The 20,407-nt window shown below is 54.9% G+C and overlaps 5 protein-coding genes across 5 annotated transcripts; all 5 read left to right on the forward strand.

Annotated features, from left to right (window-relative positions):
* Positions 1–64: 64 nt before the first annotated feature.
* On the forward strand, positions 65–787 carry LBRM_34_0970 (aldose 1-epimerase-like protein; the record flags this gene model as incomplete). The annotated part of the gene is made up of 1 exon (XM_001568158.1): positions 65–787. One exon carries the CDS (start codon positions 65–67, stop codon positions 785–787), a length of 723 nt encoding a protein of 240 aa, XP_001568208.1.
* A 3,467-nt stretch (positions 788–4,254) lies between these two features.
* Positions 4,255–6,807, forward strand: LBRM_34_0980 (conserved hypothetical protein; the record flags this gene model as incomplete). The annotated part of the gene is made up of 1 exon (XM_001568159.1): positions 4,255–6,807. The coding sequence occupies one exon, from the start codon at positions 4,255–4,257 to the stop codon at positions 6,805–6,807; it is 2,553 nt and encodes an 850-aa protein (XP_001568209.1).
* Positions 6,808–7,868: 1,061 nt separating this feature from the next.
* Positions 7,869–8,873, forward strand: LBRM_34_0990 (putative casein kinase I; the record flags this gene model as incomplete). The annotated part of the gene is made up of 1 exon (XM_001568160.1): positions 7,869–8,873. One exon carries the CDS (start codon positions 7,869–7,871, stop codon positions 8,871–8,873), a length of 1,005 nt encoding a protein of 334 aa, XP_001568210.1.
* A 2,268-nt stretch (positions 8,874–11,141) lies between these two features.
* Positions 11,142–12,206, forward strand: LBRM_34_1000 (putative casein kinase; the record flags this gene model as incomplete). Its single annotated transcript, XM_001568161.1, has 1 exon — positions 11,142–12,206. The coding sequence occupies one exon, from the start codon at positions 11,142–11,144 to the stop codon at positions 12,204–12,206; it is 1,065 nt and encodes a 354-aa protein (XP_001568211.1).
* Positions 12,207–19,099: 6,893 nt separating this feature from the next.
* On the forward strand, positions 19,100–20,407 carry LBRM_34_1010 (hypothetical protein, unknown function; the record flags this gene model as incomplete). Its single annotated transcript, XM_001568162.1, has 1 exon — positions 19,100–20,407. One exon carries the CDS (start codon positions 19,100–19,102, stop codon positions 20,405–20,407), a length of 1,308 nt encoding a protein of 435 aa, XP_001568212.1.

The following is a 20,407-nucleotide window of genomic DNA, read 5'->3' on the forward strand; positions in this document are numbered from 1 at the left end:
GGGTTTCTCCGTCTCCGAGACGGCGACTGAAATCAGCGTCGCCTTCGATTACGTAAGCCCACACATGGAGAACGGCTTCCCCGGTGAGCTGGTGAGCAAGGTCACCTACTCAATTGAGCGGGCAAAGCCAAACGTGCTCAAGACCGCCTACGACTCCTACATCCCGGAGACGAGCCCGGCAGATGCCACCCCGGTCAACATATTCAACCACGCCTACTGGAACCTCAACGGTATCCCAGAGCGCAACGGCAAACGCGACGCCGTGTGGGTGCAGCCGCAGAGCGTGCACAACCACTGGCTCCGCGTGCCGGCAAGCCGGGTGGCCGAGGCGGATCGTATGGCTATTCCGACTGGCGAATACCTCAGCGTAGACGGTACCCCGCTTGACTTCCGCAAGGGACGAGTACTGAAGGATGGCATAAGAGACCCCGCTCTCGACCGCGACCCGTGCGGCTACGACCACCCCCTCGCCATCGATGGCTGGGAAAAGGGCAAGTTGATGCTGCATGCCGAGGCGAAGAGCCCGACCACAAACATCTGCATGAAGGTGTACTCGACCTTCCCATGCATGTGGGTGTACACAGCCAACAACAAGCCACTGCCGGCGAGCGGCGGCCCGGGACAGCGGTACGCGCGTTGGACTGGTATGGGACTCGAGCCACAGTACTTCCCTGACAGCGCGAACCACTACCCCAAGTACCCGTCGTGCATTGTGCGTCGTGGCGAGAACCGCTTCACCGAGGTCATACTCAACGAGTTCACTGTCAGTGGCAGCTCCAAGGTGTGAGTTGGCATCAAAAGGAGCGGTGCGTCTCGGTTCTCTTCTCTCCGCACCCCCCCCCCTCCACGCACGCAGTGACATGGTCGCGCATCAAGACAGACGCAAGTAGGGTGTGGCATGCGCGCCTGTAGTCGAAGGTGGCACCGTGTCTGTGTAGCTCGTTAGCCCTCTGTAGCTATATCTGTCTGCGTGTGTGTGTGTGTGGGTGTGGGTGTGTGTACGCGTGTGTCCGACTGTTGCTTGTATGAGCGGGGGGAGGGACGACGGAGCAGAGCGATGTCCATGTCCTTGCCGCTATTCTTACCATGTTGTCGTTGCCTATGCGCGTGCGTATTGGGGTTTCTGTTTTACTACTTTTATATGTTTGTCATGCCAACTAAATACGCCCTCTCCCTTCCCTCACACACAAAACGTTGTAACTCCCCCCCCCCTCTCCCACACACACACACACTTCCGCCCACCCTCTCTCGCGCCTCTGGCATACACTCTTTGCTGCGCTTCCGCATCACGTTGCTCCTGTTTCGGTTGTTTGTTTCTCTCCTTGCCCTGGTGACGGTGGGGCACGTCCCAGCGTGGCATCGCAGGGTCCAGTACCCCTCACTCGGTGTAGGAAAGCCAGACGGCCCCCACCCATTCCTGTCACACACCGAACCGCCTCTGGTGGTGACAGGGTCAAGCACCTAGGGGGTGGGGGAGTCCGAGTGACCTGCGACAGTGGGCACGCTCGCACCACCCATGTGGCGCGCAGAGTGTCCGCGTGGCTCGAGCGTATCCCACCCAGCCCCCGCTGCCCACGGGTGTGGGGAGCCAGAGCCCCACCCCGAGGGACACACCAGGTGGCGACCGGCAGGACGGGCGCGGCGGTGAGGCGACCCGCGGGGCGGGGGAGGGGAGAGAGCAGCGTTTGGGGCAGGGGGGCATGCTCCGATGACCGAGTCGGCGCACTGCTGTACCGTGTGTCTAGCACTGCGCCGCCCCACGCGATGGGGCTTGTGAGGGGCAGGCTGGAGGGGGGGGGAGCTGGGCTCGTGTGTTGCATGGCAGCGAGTGGACACGTTAAAAAAAAAGGCTGCTCACAGTGCGATACGACTCTGTCGATCACGCGCCCCCCCCCCCCCCCTCCCCTTATATCCTCGGCACACCTCCTCGCCATTCTAGCGCTTGACTCCTCACAGTTTATTTCTTTGAATGACCCCACCGCGGTAGCGGGACAAAGTCGATTCCGTCTGTGCCTTTTTTGTAGATTGAAAAAAAGAGTGCGATCTGCAGTGTGTGCACAAACATGCGCATAGAAACGCATGCGGAACAGCCCTTCGCTCGAAGGAGTGCAGATAGAGAACGGATTGAGAGAGGCGAAGAGATGTAACAGTGCGGAAGCGTAGCGCAGAGAAGCTGCTGAGCAAATAAGAGCCAACCCAACCTGTACACTCCGTCAAGTACTAGAAAGGGAGAAGCGAACAGGAAGATAACGCACTTCAGAGGAGGGTTGTTCGTCAGGTTGTTGTGCTGTGTCTGCCTCCCCCACCTCCTCTTTTCTTTTTGAATCCGTGTCTATGTGCATAGGTGTATGAATGTATCTCACCCCACTGTACTCGAAAGGAACACGCGATGACCGCTGGAGCTGCCACCACTACGCTGGCACTCTCCCCCCCCTCCCTTTTTCATGGCTTGTGCCACTTGTATTTTTTTCATCTCACATCACCGACACCTTTTGTTCTTATTTTTTCTTTTCTCCTCCTCTGCCACGAGAGCCCACCATCTTGGGCCTTTTTTCTTTTTTGGCTAAGCTTGCGCGTGCGTATATCAGTGGGCGGTTGCGAAAGCCACTCAGTCTTTGCATGTCAACGCGCTTCTTCCTGCGAACTCGCCCTCTGTCCGCCTCTCTCGATCTCTCTCCTTTTCATCTCGTTTCGAAGTGGTGTAGGAAATCGAAGAGAAGGCCGACGCTTCAACGACTGCGGTTGGCACAAGGGATGTACTGTGAGAGGGTGAGTGGGTGGGTGGGCCTCACTGGAACGCGCATCCGTGTTGCAGTATATCTGCCTACTGCGATGCCCTATGTGACTGACATCTCCACTCCGTCTTTATACTCACACTCAAGGCACTGATCTGTCTCGCTACTTATTGGAGCAATTCCTTTCGCGTGTACTGTTATACCAGGCCCTCCTCCATCTAGCGGGTTCTTTGTTGTTGTTTATGTGTTTTGTTTCTTCGTCGGGTGCCCGCGAGCAGACAATTTCGATCGTTTCTCTCTCACCTTTCACTACCCCCTTATCAGGTGCCGTGCACGCCCTGCGCAGTGGCATTTAGTCTCCCTCCGTACACGGGTGTGCGGGCGTGTGTACGACATACTCGCGTGCGAGTGAGGAGTGGAGAGTGACTTAGCGACCCCCATCAAAAGGCCTTCAAAGCAGAAAACGTTAAGCATCGTTGTATGCCCATGTATGTGTGCTAGTTTGAGTGTCGTTCTCCCCCCCCCCTTTGCGGCTACTTTTCTTTTCCTCATTGAGCATGGGGCTCCTACCAGTTGCGTGCGCCATACACTCGTCTGTGACTGCTCCGCTGCGAGTCGATGTCGATGCGCTCGTCGGTGCGCTCACGTGGACATTGGTCAGTGACTACCTCACCCCCACCTACACACACCCTCTCCTCCTCTCACTTTTCGTAGCGCTTCCGCCACGCTGACCTCACGCATCTCCACGTCCGCTGCCACACCTTCCCCCTCCTTTGCTTTTGCCGTTGTGAGCACGTTGAGGGAGTTCTCATGCCGACATCGGAAAGAAGGAAGAAATAAAAAAATAAAAAAACACACTGGCGAACAGAGAAGAAAATTTGCTCGTTTCGGTATTTCAAGCATAGCTGCAGGCTTCTCTCTGCAAGAGAGAGAGAGAGGGAGGGAGCTTCACTTATCTTGTCGCATCGAAAGCCTCCTTCTCCCTAGTCCGAAATGCACACTTCATGTTCAGTCTTGCTTATCCTCGGCTGCCGCACCGACTCGCGTGGATGCACCTGTCTTCCTCACAGCTCCCTCATTGCCTTTTTTTTCTTTTCAAGCTCGTTCTTCGTCTTGCCCTCTCCCTTGCTGGTGTCCTTCATGATACTTCGGCGCCTGCTCTACACCCCCGCCTAGACATACACGTGCACGTACACATCCGTCGCCTCACACGCGCACATTAGTGCCCGCTTTTTATTCGCCCTTCCCCCTCTCCTTTTTTTCTTGCCTTTTGCCGACACCAGGACAGTTTATTCACTGCGCGCACCTCCCCCACCCACCCACCCTCTCTACTCTCCTCTCTCTCTTCTCTCTCGCTGATAGTAGCCGCGTGTGTGTATATCTGTGGGTGCCTGTTTGTTTGTCAGAGAAGGAGAGCAAGCAAGCAGTAAAGCCCATCAACACTGTCGCTTCAACTCCCGCTATCTCCCTGTGAGCACCACTTTCTGGAGGTGGAAGAAAAAGAAAAAAAGGCCTCGACATGCTTCACAAATACGACAAAATTGAAGACGCCATGGCGGCGTGCGTCGCCCTCGAGTACCCGCTCATCGTTACCCTGCACGACAAGCTGCCCACCTTTCTCAACAATGCAGAAGAGGCGACCCGCGGCAGCGGTACCAGTGGTGTAGCGGGCGGACGCAGTCCTGCATGCTCAACGTTCCCCTTTCTCCCTGCGTGGCACAACACGGTCATGACTCAGTCCAGCAGCAGCTTCTTCGCCGATGCTTCCGACTCGTGCGAAGCGTCGCACACAGCGCCCGACCTGGCCGCGGCCACGGCTAACTCCTCCCTCGGCTACCTCATGAGGCCGGCGAACCTGACGGCAGCAGCCGCGGCGAACGCGTCAATGATGGCGCAGGCAATCGCAGATGGCGAAGAGCTCGCTCTTGTGCCGGACTTTCCGTTAGGCAGCGTACAAGGTGGTGCAGCACAGCGCGAGGCGCTGCTCGTCACCTTCCTCGAGAGCCGCCTCGGCTCAGTGACGTTGTTACACCTCATCGAGGCAGGGACTCCGGATTACGCTGCCTTCTCGACTGCTGTGCCGGCCGCTCCCGGCACTCCTGGCGCTGCACTGCCGCGTGTGCACATCTTCTTCCCTCCGGCTGCCGGCATGACGCCAGTGGTGCTGAGTGGGAGCTTGCTGACTCCACAAAGCGTGTACAACTGCGTGCAGATAGGCCTGCTGAAGCCCAAAATGCACGCCTCCCCAGCGACGCCCTCAGGCAGCCCTGATGTGCTTCTCTCTTTCTTCTCAGCCACCGTGTCTGCTATGAACCGCGAGTACCTGCGTGCTCGTCAGCGGGCGAATCCTGCCTTATCCACCTCTGACTTAAGCGCCGCCCCGCTACTTCAGCAGCGCCACAGCGACCCCTCAACCACGGCGAGGACAGCTGTAGATGGCCAACAACCCGCCGCGACCACACCGATCGTGGCGGCACCGGCGCAGCGCGCAAAAGGAGTGAGCAATGTGGACGCATTAGAAGCAGCTCACTTGATTAGCATTGCAGGGCTTCCTATGTCCTTCACCACCTCTCCGATGTCAATCGCACCACACAAGACGATTCTTACCACCCCGAGCATGACGCTGCAGACGGTGTGGCGGGTAGTGGAAAAACACCTTGAGTGGGCGCAGCGTGAGATACAACAGGCCCAGGCGGCGTCGACGTGGAACGGGGTCACCTCACCAAAACCTGGGGCAAAGTTCAGCTTTGCGATCGAACCCCCAGCGACGTCAACAGAAGCGGTCGCGATGACGGTAACGACGATGGAGGAAGCTGCCAAGGTACGTCTGCAGGACTACCCACGCAACACAGTGGTGCAGGTCCACTTTGACGGCGTTGCGCCGCCACCGCCTGCTGTACCGGCACAAGTGGCCACATCCGCCTCGCACCCTACCGAGTACGTGTGCGAGGAAGGCGTATGCCGTCGGCGAGTTCCTGAAGGCATGTCGGCGCGTGCGGCGGATGCGGCAACAACGACACCACCGGCGCCAGAAGCGGAATCGGCACACACTTCATCCTCAGCTGCAGCGTCCGCGGTGCCCAGTGCAGACGTCTCCGTGAAGCTCCGCTGTTCGCTCCCCAACGGTAAGACGCTGGACTTGGCGCCGCTGGACCCGTCCGTGGCCACCCTCCGTGCTGACGTTCGACCTGCCGTGGCAGACGCTCTGGGCTATGACAACTTCGTGTTTGTGGGCGCCTACCCACCGAGGCGGTACAGCACAGAGACCGATGAGCTGCGGCCGCTGAAGGAGGTGGAGCTCGGTCGATCCAGCGCCCTGCGCGTTGTGTCTCTCGACGGCCCTGCATCACCCGATGCATCAAGCAAAGGGGCACAGCAGCAGCACCAGGAAGGACACGCACGGCCGATGCTCTTCAGCGCTGCCTCTTCTCTGATGGCCATGTTTGCCGGTGCTCGTGGCAGCCAAGATGGCGCACCAGCAGCAGCAGCCTCTTCACCCCCCGCCTCACGTCAGCCGCAGCGACAACATTGTACGTACAACTCGATGGCCGAGATGCTGGCAGCGAACGAAGAAGCAGAGCGGCAGACAGCAATGGAACGCCTTCGGCAAGAACAACAGCGACAGCCACCCGGATCGTCGTCTTCGTCGCGCCATCAGTCGGACTCTGAGCAACGAGCACAGGGCAAGAAGTCCAACCGCTACTTTGGCGGCGGTTCCACCGAGTTTATCGCCGAGAATGGGGACAACGAAGCCGGAAATAACAACGAGGGCAGGCGTGCCACAATGGAGGCCTTGACACCCGAGCAGCAAGAAGCCTTCCTGTGTGAGCAACTGCGGCAGATCGTGAATCGACATCGGCGGCAGTCCGGAAAAGCAGGCGATGAGGACGAAGAGGACGCCGAGGAAGGAGCGCAGGGAAGGGGGGAGGGTCATCGTGCCTTTCAGGGCCCAGGGCGACGCTTGGCTGGGGACGCTCCATCTGCGAGCGATAGCTCTTCGAAGGCTGCCTCTCCTCACTCCCCGTCACCATCCGACCCGACTCTGGCGCCGGGAACCAAGAAAAATGAGTAGACAGGGAAAAAGGGGGAAGAAGAAGTGCAGTGAACCGAAGGGGAGGGCCTTGTGCTCGTCGTTTTTTTTTTCCTTTGTATGCACTAGTGATTGTAGGTGTGCATGTGTGCTCTTGAGTGAGCTCATACGTCACCGATGCTGACGGTGCTTAGTGATGGGGGGTTTGAGTCGACGCCGAGGTCTCCAGCATCTCTCTCCTTCCCCTTCCTACGTTTTTGTTGTTGTTGGTCTTTTCGCCTTACAGTTGATGAACGTGGCTTGTTGGTGTGTCTCCTACTTCATATTTTGCGTGTGCGCTCTCTCTTTCTCCCTCTCTTGTGCTCTTACCCGAAAAGTAAGTCGATAGTACCGTACCCCTTTCACCGTCGCACCCGTCCTCTCTGGCGCACTTGACGAAGCGGTACGGCAAGTTTCCTCTCCTTTTGTTGGCCTGTATGCGTGCGTATGTGGGTGAATGTGTCACCCTCCCTCCCTCCTCTCGCTGCCGTCCCTCTGCATAACGGCAGCAGGGGAGAGAGGAGGAGGGAGCAGGAAAGTGAGGGGGTGAATAGGGAGATGAGCCAGTGACACCCCGAGGGGGGGGGGGGGGGGGAAGAGAGCCAGAGTCAGCCAAGGGAAGTGGGGAACACACATGCACAAGTCAACACACGGGATGGTACGGGACGCCTGTTGACAAAATGCACACTAGTGCGTGTGCTGCGCGTGTATGTACGAGGCTGACCAAGGCCTCACGTCATCGTCGCTCGACTCTCTCCCTCGTCCCGCCCCCTGTCTCCCTGACTCAGTGCATCCTAGCTCTACTCTGCGCAGAACCCGCATCCCTGTAGCCCCCTAGTGTGTGTGTAGGGGGGGAGGCTGCTCAACGACTCTTCGACGTGTGGCACAAGGGGCGTCTGCTGTCCTGCATTTCCCTTTCTTCCATTCACCTCGTCCTTTTCCCATCTCCCTCCAAAAGCCCGCCGTCAACCAGGAAGAAGAGAGAGGTGACAGCTGAGAGGCATACCTGCAACCTGCAGTACAAGTCGCTACTACATATCCATCACACCCAAAGTGCCAGCACAATGATGGAATTTAAGATCAAAACGTCAAAGACGGCAAAAATACTGGAGAACTGCCTGGTGCAGGGGGGCCGCTTCCGCGTCGGCCGCCGCATCGGCGGCGGCTCCTTCGGCGAGGTATTCTTAGCCGTCGATACGCAAACTGGTGAGATGGTGGCCATCAAGACAGAGAACGCAAAGGAGATTCACTCGCAGCTCTTGACCGAATCGCGGTGCTACTCCATCATGACCCAAGGCCGTGCCGCTGCGTACATGCCAACTATCTTCGGATACACCTCCGAGGGCGGCTTCAACTTGTTGACAATGGAGCTGATGGGTCCCTCACTGGAGAATCTGCATGAACAGTGCGGCAACCGCTTTTCACTCAAGACAACGCTGATGCTAGCGGACCAGATTCTGTGGCTCATGGAGCTCGTGCACTCTCACAACATTCTGCACCGCGACATCAAGCCTGACAATTTAGTCATGGGCACCGGAAAGAAGGGCCACCACGTGTACATCATCGACTTTGGACTGGCGAGGAAGTATCGTGACCCCCACACGAACGCCCACATCCCGTACAAGGAGGGCAAAAGTCTGACAGGCACGGCACGGTTTTGTAGCATCAACACGCACCTCGGCGTCGAGCAGAGTCGCCGTGACGACATCGAAGGCATCGCCTACATCCTCATCTACTTCCTCCGCGGCTCGCTGCCATGGCAGGGCTTAAAGTCAGTCAGGGACCACAAGTACGACGTAATTGCCCAGGTGAAGATGTGCACCCCGATGGAGTCGCTCTGCAAAGGGCTGCCCATCGAGTTTGCGTCACTTGTGTGCTACTCGCGTGCGCTGCGCTTTGAGGACAAGCCTGACTACGGGTACCTCCGCGGCATGTTCCGCCGACTCTTCGAACGAGAGGGCTACCAGGAAGACTATGTCTATGACTGGAATATCCGAAAAATGCATGAGACACTCGTGGCACGGCGACACAAACGCGCAGAGGAGAAGCCCGGAAAGAAACTGCTTTAGCGCACGTGTGTGTTTGCGTGTATATCTGTGCTCGTTGATCGGCGTGTCGGTAAATGGGCGAAGTGTGTCAGGGTGAGAGGGATACGACGACGTGGTTGATAACTACTTCTGTAGGGAGAAGAGAGGTGTCTCACGGGTGGGCGCACAAATGTGTTGTTCTATGGACTCATCCGTGCGGATCGTACACATCATCACCCCCAGTCTCTCCCTCTCTGTCCCCTCTTACTCGACCTCTCACCCATATATAACCCGTCGTCTCCTTTCACATACACTGACACTCGTATCCCACTCGATCGAATCACGAAGGGCGTTCTATCATTCTTGCCGTGGTACTCACACGCATTCTCTCTCTCTCTGGCATAGCCTCGCTATTCGCCTCATCGCCCTTCCCCACACATGCTCCTCTTCTTGCTCTCTTTCCCCCTTCTCAGTGCACTCAGGAGTGACCCAAACAAAGGTGCATGACTCCGTCGTCAAGGGAGAGTGGCTTATAACGGAACGTGCGAAGGAGGGGCGGAAGGGGGAGGTGTGAGTTGAGAAGGCGATGGAGAGGGGTGCATGGAAATGGAGCCGCGTGCAATCGGCGCGGTGACCTCGTCGTAGTAGGTCGCTGCTCACTTCATATTTTGCCCTTTTCTGTTCTTCTCTCTCTCTATATGTGCTTCGATGCACTATATTGCTCGTGTCTGCGCGTGCGCAACGGGGTGTGCTGCTGTTGATTTGTGGGACGTCGCTCTTCTGTTTTTTTCCGCTCTTGTCTTGGTCGGAAGGAAGCCTCGAAGTGTCATTCCCTTCATCTCGCTCTTCGGGCTCCTTCCACCCCCATTCCATCCTCTGCGGTACCTTACGGCGCAGGTACGCTGGGCTCACTCATTCATCTCCGCCTCCCCTTCCTGTCATCACTTTCCTTTGTTGCTGCCATCCCTTCTCACCTGCCCAGGGTATGGGCATCTTGACGCGTCATTTTTTGTTCAAACAGTTTATTCTGTCGTAGAACACACGAGCCCAGCTCCCCCCCTCCCCCCACTCGACCCCCCCCCCCCAGCCTGCCCCTCACAAGCCCCATCGCGTGGGGCGGCGCCGCGCTAGACACGCGGTACAGCAGTGCGCCGACTCGGTCATCGGAGCATGTCCCCCTGCCCCAAACGCTGCTCTCTCCCCTCCCCTGCCCCGCGGGTCGCCTCACCGCCGCGTCCGTCCTGCCGGTCGCCACCTGGTGTGTCCCTCGGGGTGGGGCTCTGGCTCCCCACGCCCTAGGTGCTTGACCCTGTCACCATCAGGGGTGGATCGGCATTGGCAGGGGGATTGGGGGGAGGAGGACTGAGGGGTGTCCCTTGCTATCAGGGCTGTGACGTGCCATGAGGAAAGAAGAACGAAAAATACGCAAATCGAAGCACAGTAATGAGGGCAACAAACTTTCAGCGCCTCCCACATCCATTTCCAATGGAAGTAAGGTGACCGTGCCACAAACGCGAGGGTAGGCTCACCACCACCAGCACTCCCACCCTCCTCCTCCTCCTCTATTAAGTGCTTGAGTATAGTAGGGCATCGGTACTAAACGATGTCAATGACATTCGTTGCCACAACGGACTCCTTCGCCTAGATCTCTTGGCGCCTACCCCAGCTTCCCACCTCCGACTTCACGCCTTCTCGTTTCCCTCCGGCTCCTCCGCTCGCGAACCTCCCCCCCCCCCCCCCTCCCTTCCCATTTCCCTTCCCAATGTGACCTCTCCACAGCAAAAGTGGTTCTCCCTTTACCCTTCCTTCTCCGTTCAGGAAAACGTCTTCTTTAACTCGTTTGTTGTCCCCTGCTGAGCTGCCCCCTTTCCCACTCCCTTTGCGTGGTCAGACACACAGGCACAAAGGTGAAGCAAAACTCCCAGGCCCGGTGGCACAGCAGCGTCCTTGTTTCCACGACAGACGTGTTCTCCCCCTCCCCCCCCCCGCCTCACATTCACCCTTTCGTGTCGCTCTGTCTGTCTGTCCGTCTCTCTCTCTTTCTGCTTAGGCAGACGCTATACCGAGTCACAAGAGCACAGGTGCGAGAGGCACATCCCGTAGACACACGCCCACCGAGGGGACATCGTACAGGGACACTCGTTTGTTTTCTTTTTCTTACCTCAGAAAAGGGCAAGAAAATAAACTAAAGAATTTTTAGAATCGCGCTTTAGCAAGCTTTTCTATCTCATTCTCTCTTGCTGGTGCGGCCATTTCAACATAGAAGCGGACAGCTGCCCACCCACCCAACACGCACCTTGCAGCTCGAACATGAACGTGGAACTGCGCGTCGGCAACCGCTACCGGATCGGTCAGAAGATCGGCTCCGGCTCATTCGGTGAGATCTTCCGTGGCACAAACATTCAGACGGGCGACCCGGTCGCCATCAAGCTTGAGCAGGTGAAGACGCGCCACCCGCAGCTCACATATGAGTCACGTTTCTATCGCATCCTCGGCAGCGGCGGCGGCGCCGTCGGCATCCCCATGATGTTCTACCACGGTGTTGAAGGTGAGTTCAACGTGATGGTCATTGAGCTGCTCGGCCCCTCGCTGGAAGACCTCTTCTCCTTTTGCGGTCGCCGCCTCTCGCTGAAGACGACGCTGATGCTGGCGGACCAGATGATCAGCCGCATCGAGTTTGTGCATAGCAAGAGCGTGCTGCACCGCGACATCAAGCCCGATAATTTTCTCATGGGCACCGGAAAAAAGGGCCACCACGTGTACATCATCGACTTTGGATTGGCGAAGAAGTATCGTGACCCCCGCACGCACGCCCACATCCCGTACAAGGAGGGCAAGAGTCTGACAGGCACGGCACGCTACTGTAGCATCAACACGCACATGGGTGTGGAGCAGGGTCGCCGTGACGACATGGAGGGCATTGGCTACATACTCATGTACTTTCTCCGCGGCTCGCTGCCATGGCAGGGCTTAAAGGCGCACACGAAGCAGGAGAAGTACAACCGCATTTCCGAGCGAAAGCAGACGACGCCAGTGGAGCTGCTGTGCAAGGGCTTCCCTAGTGAGTTCGCCGCCTATATGAACTACGTGCGTGCGCTGCGCTTTGAGGACAAGCCTGACTACTCGTACCTGAAGCGCATGTTCCGGGATCTCTTCGTACGTGAGGGCTACCACGTCGACTATGTCTTTGACTGGACGCTGAAACGCATTCACGAAAGTCTGCAGGAGCAGCAGTCCTTCCCGGGCGGCAGCAACGGCGGTGGCGCCGCAGGCAATGGCTCCCCAATGAATCAAAGCCCTGCACCGGGCGGCAACGGTGGTGCCCCAAACAACGTCAACAACAACCAGGAGTTGGGTGCGCCAGAGCAGCAGTAGTGAAGCACACACGATACAAGTCCTTGAAAAGGCGAAAGGGGCAAGAAGAGGGGAGGGACGAGCGATGCGGAAGAGATCAGAAAAGAACAAAACAACATTGCAGAGTGTTATGTGGATTAGACAACAGAGCAGAAGCTTCTGGTGTTTGAGCTGCGTATGACCCTCTCCTTCCTCTCCCTCTATGCATCTCTCCCCGTCGTCTTCCTCTTTTGTGTGTGTGTGTGGGTGTGGGTGTGGGTGTTCAACGGGGAGTGCGGCCGGTGTGCTTCTCATCCTCTCCGTAGGCATTGTGGTTCATGTCTCTCCCCAGCCCACTCCTACGTCTCTCCTCACACACGCTGTTCAGGGTTGCCTTCTCATCTCCCGTCCCCTCCGTGTTCGATTGGGCAGGCATCGATGTTTGGGTGCGGTGAGGAGAAGCCACGCGGAGAGAGAGGAATGTAAACAAGTGGCAAGACAGAGATTGAAAAGATAGCTAGACCTCTCCACATTGAGTGGAAGCAGGAGATGGGGCCTCATACCCCGCCCCCAATATATGGGCAAGCACGAAACAAAAAAGAAGATGCAACGTCCTAAGCACATGGCGTAGCAGCGAAGAGTGAAGGTAAGCGATGAGTCCATTTTCGACTCTCTGTAGCTCATGTGTGTCCACGCATCAGCAGCACACATACGCACGTATGTGCATCTCGTCTTTTCAACGTCATTTCTGCTCTCCATTTTTTTCTTCCCAGGTCTTCTTTGTCTGTGTGCGTGTGTTTGTATGTGGGTGAGAAGCTCAATATGGCAGGGATGGGTTCGACGGGGCTGAGCGCTCTCTCCCTCGCGTCGCAGGTGCATTTGGTGTATGTGAGCGTCTGCGTTCGTCGCGACTGGGGTGCACGTATTCTTTTCTGCGAGCTCTCTACCCTCTCCTCCTCCTCTGATGTGCACTTTTTTAGTCTCCCTTGTGTGTTGTGGCTGTTGTATTCGGCGTCCTTTCGCCCCCCCCCTTTATGTTCTCTAGTCCTTCTCTTGTTGTACGAGGTGCATGCCTCTATTTCTGGGTGTGTGTGGTGGGTGTGGGTGTGCGCGCGCGCGTGCGTGCGATGTTTTTCGTTTCTTTCTTCGCCCTTTCCTTCTTTGTGCCGGTACTTTGGGTTGTACCCTCTCCCTTCCAATCCTTGCCGCCTCTCTCCGCGCTCTCTGAGACCACCTCCTCCTCTCTCCTTCTATGCACGCTTTGTGCGTGTGGGAGGGAAGGAGGGAGAGGCGCAGGTAGGTGAGTAACCGGTCAGCTGTGCTTCTCTTCCGTTCTCTTCTTTAGTGCGATGTTTTGCGGGTTGGTGGTGTTTTTTTTGCTAGTGTTTTCTCTCTGATCACCTCTCTATTTCATTTCAGCCAGTCTCTCCTTCCCACCCTCAACCCTTCTCTGAATGTTTCTGGCCTCCCCTCTTCTCTCACTCTCTCCTGTCCTTTGTCTTTCATCGCCTGATTTGTCGATCTTTCCGCGTGGGCTTGTCTGTGTGTTGGGGTGCGTGTGTTCTCTTTCCGTCGTTGATTTTGGGGCCTATTCACCCTGACCCTTTCTCTCTCCCTCTCTGCGTTTGTTTGTTGAGGCTCTTGTTGTCTCCTCCTCTCTTTTTTTTTCTTGGACTCTCTCTCTCTGGTGTTGGTCTGTGCATGTCCATGCAGCGCCTTGTGCCACTCTGTGAAACACTCCGACGGCGAAACAGAGAAGAGCAAGAGAGCGTGAGCGTTGCCATCGTCACTGCTAACGCTTTTAGACGCTGTAAGTCTGCGCACACGCGCGTTGCCCGGGTGGTGCGTCTGTGCACATCGTTGATGCCTTTCAGTTTTGTTTCGTATGTTTTCTTTTTGTTAGTGGAGGTCACCCCTCCCCCCTGTCTTTTCCTCTCCTGCGCTCTCTCTCTCTCTCTCTGCTCCCACCCCGCCCCACCCATTCAACTGGTTCGGCTGTCTCTCTCTTTTTGTTTCTTTTGTGGGCAGGGCATGGGAAAGGAGAGGACTAGAGACTAGAGGGAGGACGGCGAGATGGAAACAAGGAACGGCGGAGAATCATCGAACGCGGAAGCAAGCAAAGCAGGAGTACGTGAGTTAGAGTAGCAGGAGGCGTCAACGAAGAAGCTGAGGAGGCAAGGAAGCGAGGGAGCGCATATGGCAGAACTCGATTTTTTTTTGTGATTGATTTCTTTTTCTTTTTTTTTTTTTTGCTCCTTCAGCGGCTTTCCGTGTGTGGTGTTTAGCGGCACTTAGTTTTTGTTTCGTTTGTTGTGCTTGGGTTTTTGTTTGTCCTTCTCTGTTTCCCCGTGTGTGTTTCCGCCTCTTCCTCCGCCTTGTCGCGTGTGTTTCCTCTTCTGTTTCTTTCCACTACTACCACTACTACTACTAACAACAAACAAACAAACAAACAAACAAACACAAAAAAAAAAAAAAAAAAAAAACAAACAAACGAACAAACTACGTGGAAAGCGCAATGAAGGTAAAAGGGGGTGAACAAGCAAGAAAGCAAGAGGAAGGAACTCGGCACGATAAACACTTCACAGACACACCATCTCTTCCTCGCCAGCTTTGTCTCTACTAGGCCTTGTTTCGTTCCTGTTCCTTTATTCCTTCAATGCCTGCACGGACCCCTCCTCTCGTTGATCTCTACACGTCTTCTAAACTGATGCACAAGAAGAGGAGAAAAAGAATCGGCGTGTTGCCCCCCACCCCCCCCCCCCACCCCAACCTGCGCCACCATTTCCTACAAGGCAAGTATGTAAGGAATGGGCAAGAAAGATGACATCGATGCTCTCTAAACGACTAGCTCACCTGTGTGTGGTGGGGGAGAGCTCGCCGTCATTCTAGCAACCCCCACCTCGCTCCCTTTCTTGCGGCCTCCGGCAGTGCAATCGCGCTAATATCGGGAAGGACATGCACAGTAAAAACAACTCGGCAGTTTGATCAGCGGATTAAGCTGTTTTGTTTGTGGGGGGGGGGGGAGCACGGTGTTAGTCACTTGTAAGGGAAAAGAGACGTTTCTCTCGCGCCTTTGCTACCTCACACCTTCCCCCTGCCACTCTCACTGTCGATACTGCGCGAGGTGGCAAGTTGGGGTGTGTGTAGGAGTAGGGACCTACATGAGCAAGGATCACCCCTCCATTCCTTTCTACTCTTTCTCCTTCTATCTCCTTCACAATTACTCTTCTCCCCGCCCACGCGCTCGCGTGCTGCTATCCTTGACGTCATTCACAACTTGCCGCCTATACCCTTCCTCCTCCTCGTCTCTCAACATTCCCCACCACGCGACACACATAAGAGACGCACTCTTCTCGATTTGCGTTATTCGCCCCTTCCCCTTCCCCCCCCCCCAAATTCTTCTCTTCACTCCTCTCTCGCTCTTGCGACCGTCCCCGGTGTCATCTCTGCTCCAAACCAATACATCGGTAACCTGAAAAACTTGTGTGCGCGTGTGCATTTCTTTCTATTTGTGGAGTCTTTGCAGCAACAGTGTTCTCTCTCAGTTTTTTCTTTTATTTTCTTCGCCTTCCTTCCGTTGGTATCGTCTTGCGCTTGTGGGCAAAACAAGACGCGCGTACGCGTGCCGTATAACACCACTACTACCACTATAGCCCCCTTTGAAGGAAAGGGGCAAACAAGAAAAAAAGTGGAAGGGAAGAAACGCACCTATTAAAGAGATAAGGAAAGAAGAAAAAAAAAACGTAAGAAGGAAGCGGAATACAAAAAAAAAAAAAATAAAGAGAAAATAGGAGACAAGCAACGAGGCAGCGAACAGGATCTGCCAGGAGAAGTGTCGCTTATCTTCTCTCACGTTTGCCCCCTTCACCTACCCTTCTGATCGCTCCTCACTCACCCTTCCCAGTTTGACATAATAACATCATCCCACTCTTGAATTTGCTCGTTTTCGTCTTGTCTTTTTGCTCTCCGTGCGCGCTTTATTTGTTTTATTATGGTTACGCCTTTTTCTGGGCGTGTCCCCGCGTGTTTTTTTTTTTTCTTCCCCCGCAATTCGAGAAAGGGAAACGAACGCAAAGGAGGAACCAGAGAGGTGTTTTTTCTCTCTGTTTTTCTTTTTTTATATATTCCGTCTTGCGCACGTGTACGAGTTCCGGATTTACAGATCCCCGCTAACGACTGTGTTGTTTTGTGCTTTTTTTTTTTCGCTCTATGTGTTTGAATGTAACATCAGTGCGCTGTGTGTAACTCTCGCAGAATATTAACGAGAAGTTTGAAATAATTGATCTAACGAAAAGGAGCAAGGCAAAGAGGAGCAACAAAGGCCAGTAAAACATCAAAGCAGGTAAGGAAGCACTACCGTACTCCTGCAAAGAAAGGCAGCCACACATTCTTTTTTTTTTCTCTCTCTCTCTCTCGTTCTCGCTAGTTTCGGTGGCAGTAAACGTGGTCTCTCTCTCTCTTTCTCTCATTTTATCTGCCTGTGCTCAATTTTCTCTTTTTTTCTTGTGTGTGTCTCTCTTCCTGCCCTTCCCTTTCACCCTCTTTTCTAGAAGCCAAGTGAACTAACCACGCCAAGAGAGAACGCGGAGGTGGAAACGTATGCACACACACACACAGACAGACAGACAGACAGACAGACAACTCCCCCGCAATACAACGAACATCGGAAAGGGTGCAACGGAAAAACTCTCGCAGGTCGTTTAATCCAAAACGGGCGAGAGAAGACCCTGCAAACGGCAGCTTAGCAGGCAAGAGCACAGACGCAGAAAAAAAAAGGAAAAAGGGAAGACATCTTTGAAAGCGTAAAAGGGGATTTGTTTTTTGTTTGTTTGTTTGCAGTTGGGCTTCGAGGCTTGCTGCACTCATCTTTACCCCCCTTACTTTCTTCTTCGCCATTTCTCGACCTCGTTTGCTGTCTTTCTTGAGCATACCTGTATGTATGTACGTGTGTGTGCTCTCTCTCTTTTCGCTTGTGAGTGCCACTGTTTGGCATGCTTTTCCCCCTTTTGTAGGGCCTTCTTCCTCTTTTTCTCCTACCCCTGGAACTCGCCGTGTTTTTCCGCTGCTCCTCTTCGCCTTTCTGCTCACTTTGCTCTTCCTCTTTTTTTCTGCCGTTGACTTTCGCACCTCCTGTTGGGGTGCGAGGCAATTTTTCTCCTTTGTGCGACCGCGCTCTTTTACACTTCCCCCACGTCACCGTCCCACGCCCTCTTTCTTTGTTCCCCCCCCCTCCGCTTTCACTCACTAGTCAACACCTTAAATATATCTTCCTGTCGTTCTTGGTGACTCTTTATATTTACTGTTCTCTTTGTTCTCGTGCATGCCCCTGTTTCTGTGCGTAGTTGTTCGTCCTCATCTCTCCTTCGCTTGGTTGTGTGCGTGTGTGTGTGTGTGTAGCCAAAGTGCGCTTCGCCTCTTGGGTACCAGTGCAATTTTATCTTTGTACTCTTCTTTGATTCTGTTCTTCTATTCTCTTTTTTTCGCTTTCTGTTTTCCCTTTTGGAAACCCGTCACTCTTTGGGGGTTTTATGGTGGTAGCGGTGATTGTCTCTCTCACGTTTCTCTTTCTCCCCGGCGGTCGAGGAAGAGCAAAGTCCTCAGAGAATCAGTGAAGCACACCCCCACCCTCTATTACTCTATTTTTTCTTCTTGATCCCTCTCTCACCCTGTCTTTTCGTTTTTTTTTTTAGCTTCTTTCCCCGCTGGCACTCACTCCCACGTACGTACAACCTTGGGGTGTCTGTCTGCATTCTACCTTTTTACGTCATTTTCCCTGTCTCTCTCTCTCTCTCTCTCTTCCTCGCTTTTCGCCTCTGTTGAACTCCTTTGCCCTACGCAGTTTGTGTGTGCGTGTGTGTAAACCGAGACAGCAAACAAAGACAAAAAAACGGGCAGTATACGGCCACCAATAAACAAAGATCGTTGATTCCACGTCAGTGTAGTGTTACATATTGTACCCTCTTTTTTTTTCTCCGGTACTCTTTTCCTTCGGCTACGCCGCCTACGGATAGGTGTCTCGATATTTTCTTGTATACATTTTTCCTTCTACGTCTGTACATCTTTTCTTTTCCTCCAGCTTCTCCTCGCCACAGCCCCCTTCCCTTTTCCTCCGCCCGTTGTCTTCCTCTATTTTCTTTCGCCTTTCTCTCTCTCTCTTCTCTCATTTGTGTATCTGGTTGCGAGGGTGTGCCTCCTCCTCCTCCTCCTCCTCCTCCCTTTTTGCTGCTTCTCTTTTCCTGCTGCTTCTGAGCCTCACAGGCGTGGACAGAGACAAACTTATATGCAAAGAAGTACACATATATACATACATAAGTACACATATACATAGAGAGAGGGATTCTATAACAAAAAAAGGCCCGCGATACGCACAAACAATTCAGCTGAAGACACCCCTCCCCCTCCTCTACTTCATCTCTTTCCTTTTTCTCTTTTCATTTTACCTGTCTGCGGAAACGCCACTCTCTCTCTCTCTCCCTCTCCCTCTCTTTTCCACCTCTCTTTCGTATTGTCTTGGCGCAATCTTTCGCTTCAAATTTCTTGACTCCTCTTCTCCGTCTGCTTATGAGCTTGTGTTGTGATTTCTTTTTCCGGATCCATCTTCTCTCGTTCTCGCTCTTTTTTGTTATACACCTCACTGGGCAAACGTCCACTCGAGGACCACAGCCCCTGCTGACACCGCCAAGTCTCAAGCAGCCTCCTCAATGATGACCTCCACCACCTTTGACGCATTCCACATGGAAGAAATGGGAGATCACACTCAGCACGTTTCTAGTGACGCCTCCACACAGTGGGCATCGCAGGACCCTTCTGACAACTTCTTACCTGACCTCACTGGCGCCTACGGCCTTTCCGTGATCGAGCAGATTGTGCGAGACGCCATCGGCAACTCGGACTCCTCACCCCTCAGTAGAAGCTCCGTGCCCCCGCCCCTCGCCATGAAGGTGCCATCTCTGTCAGATGAGCTCCTGCAGGAACAGTCGCACGGGGAGCAGAACTCCGAAGACAGCCAAGCTGACAGCCTCGCGCCAACAATCTGGAACACTCCGAAGCCCCTAACCAGGCAGCAGAGCTCAAAGTGTCTCCCCAACGAGCCCTCGCCTGGCTGCACCACCATCACGTCGATCGACTACCCGGAAGTAGACTTGTCACCATCGTGGAAGCCTGTCTCGAACCAAATGTCTTTGCGTACTGCCCCTATCCCTCTTTGCGGACTGGAGTCGAACAAGAACACCCTTCAAAGTGGCAACGCCAGTGTCAACAACTTCAGTACAGACACACCAACGACGGTGAAGGCACCAGTTGCCAGTACCGGACCGAGCAGCAGCGCAGTCTTGCACTACAAGACGAAGCGATGCCGGCACTTTGATCAGTCTGGCTGGTGCCCGTACCAGCACCGCTGCATATTTGCCCATGGTGACCGCGAGTTCGCTTTTTACACGGCACAGAAGGGCACTGCCATCGACAGCAGCGGTGAGGACGTCTGCCCGACGACCTCACCGCTTGCAAATGACCACATTGAGCGCAACGTGCAGGAACTTGTGGAAGAGTACGAGCTGGCTGTGTCTGAGGTGAGAACCAAGGTCGTAGCGAGTAGCAACAGCGGCGGTGGCCCTTCCGACGCCCATGGCCCTCGAGGCTCGCAGATGAAAAGCGACAGCAAGGGGCCACCGCCGCCCATTGTCAGCAACTCGCCGCCCGCTCCGCCCATCCTCTCTCACTCATCTGCAGCATCGCAGTGCCACCCTTCGAATCTGCACTTTCTCACTGCCACCCCACTGCCACATTCGTCCATGGCTATGGTCAACGGCGCGTCGAACTCGATGGCGCAGTTCCAGGCTTTACAACCGCAGAACTCTCAGCAGTACCGCGCACATCAGCAGCAGGTGGCCATTCTCAGCCAGCAGCTCGTTCTCGTCTCTGGGGTGAATGGAGCCCCTACCGACTTGCCTTTTGCCGTGCTGTCGTCAAGCGCACCGCTGGCGACCGCCCCGCAGCCTGCTCACGGTCTCCCTCCACGTTATCAACAGCATGGGGTGTTCACAATGGCGACTGGCGCGCTGGGTGCCTTCCCCATGAATCAGAACCAGCAGCTGCCCCAGCATCAGATCTACTGTGTTTCAACTCCCTATTACAATGCCATGACCGCAAATGGCGGCAAAGGTGAACTGCCCGCGTACCCTGGTGGCCACACATTTGATCCTGCTAGATCCTTCAACGGCTACTTGCCAGCTCGCTTCATGTGA

Source organism: Leishmania braziliensis, chromosome 35, assembly GCF_000002845.2.
Source record: "Leishmania braziliensis MHOM/BR/75/M2904 complete genome, chromosome 35".
Lineage (NCBI taxonomy): Eukaryota > Euglenozoa > Kinetoplastea > Trypanosomatida > Trypanosomatidae > Leishmania > Leishmania braziliensis.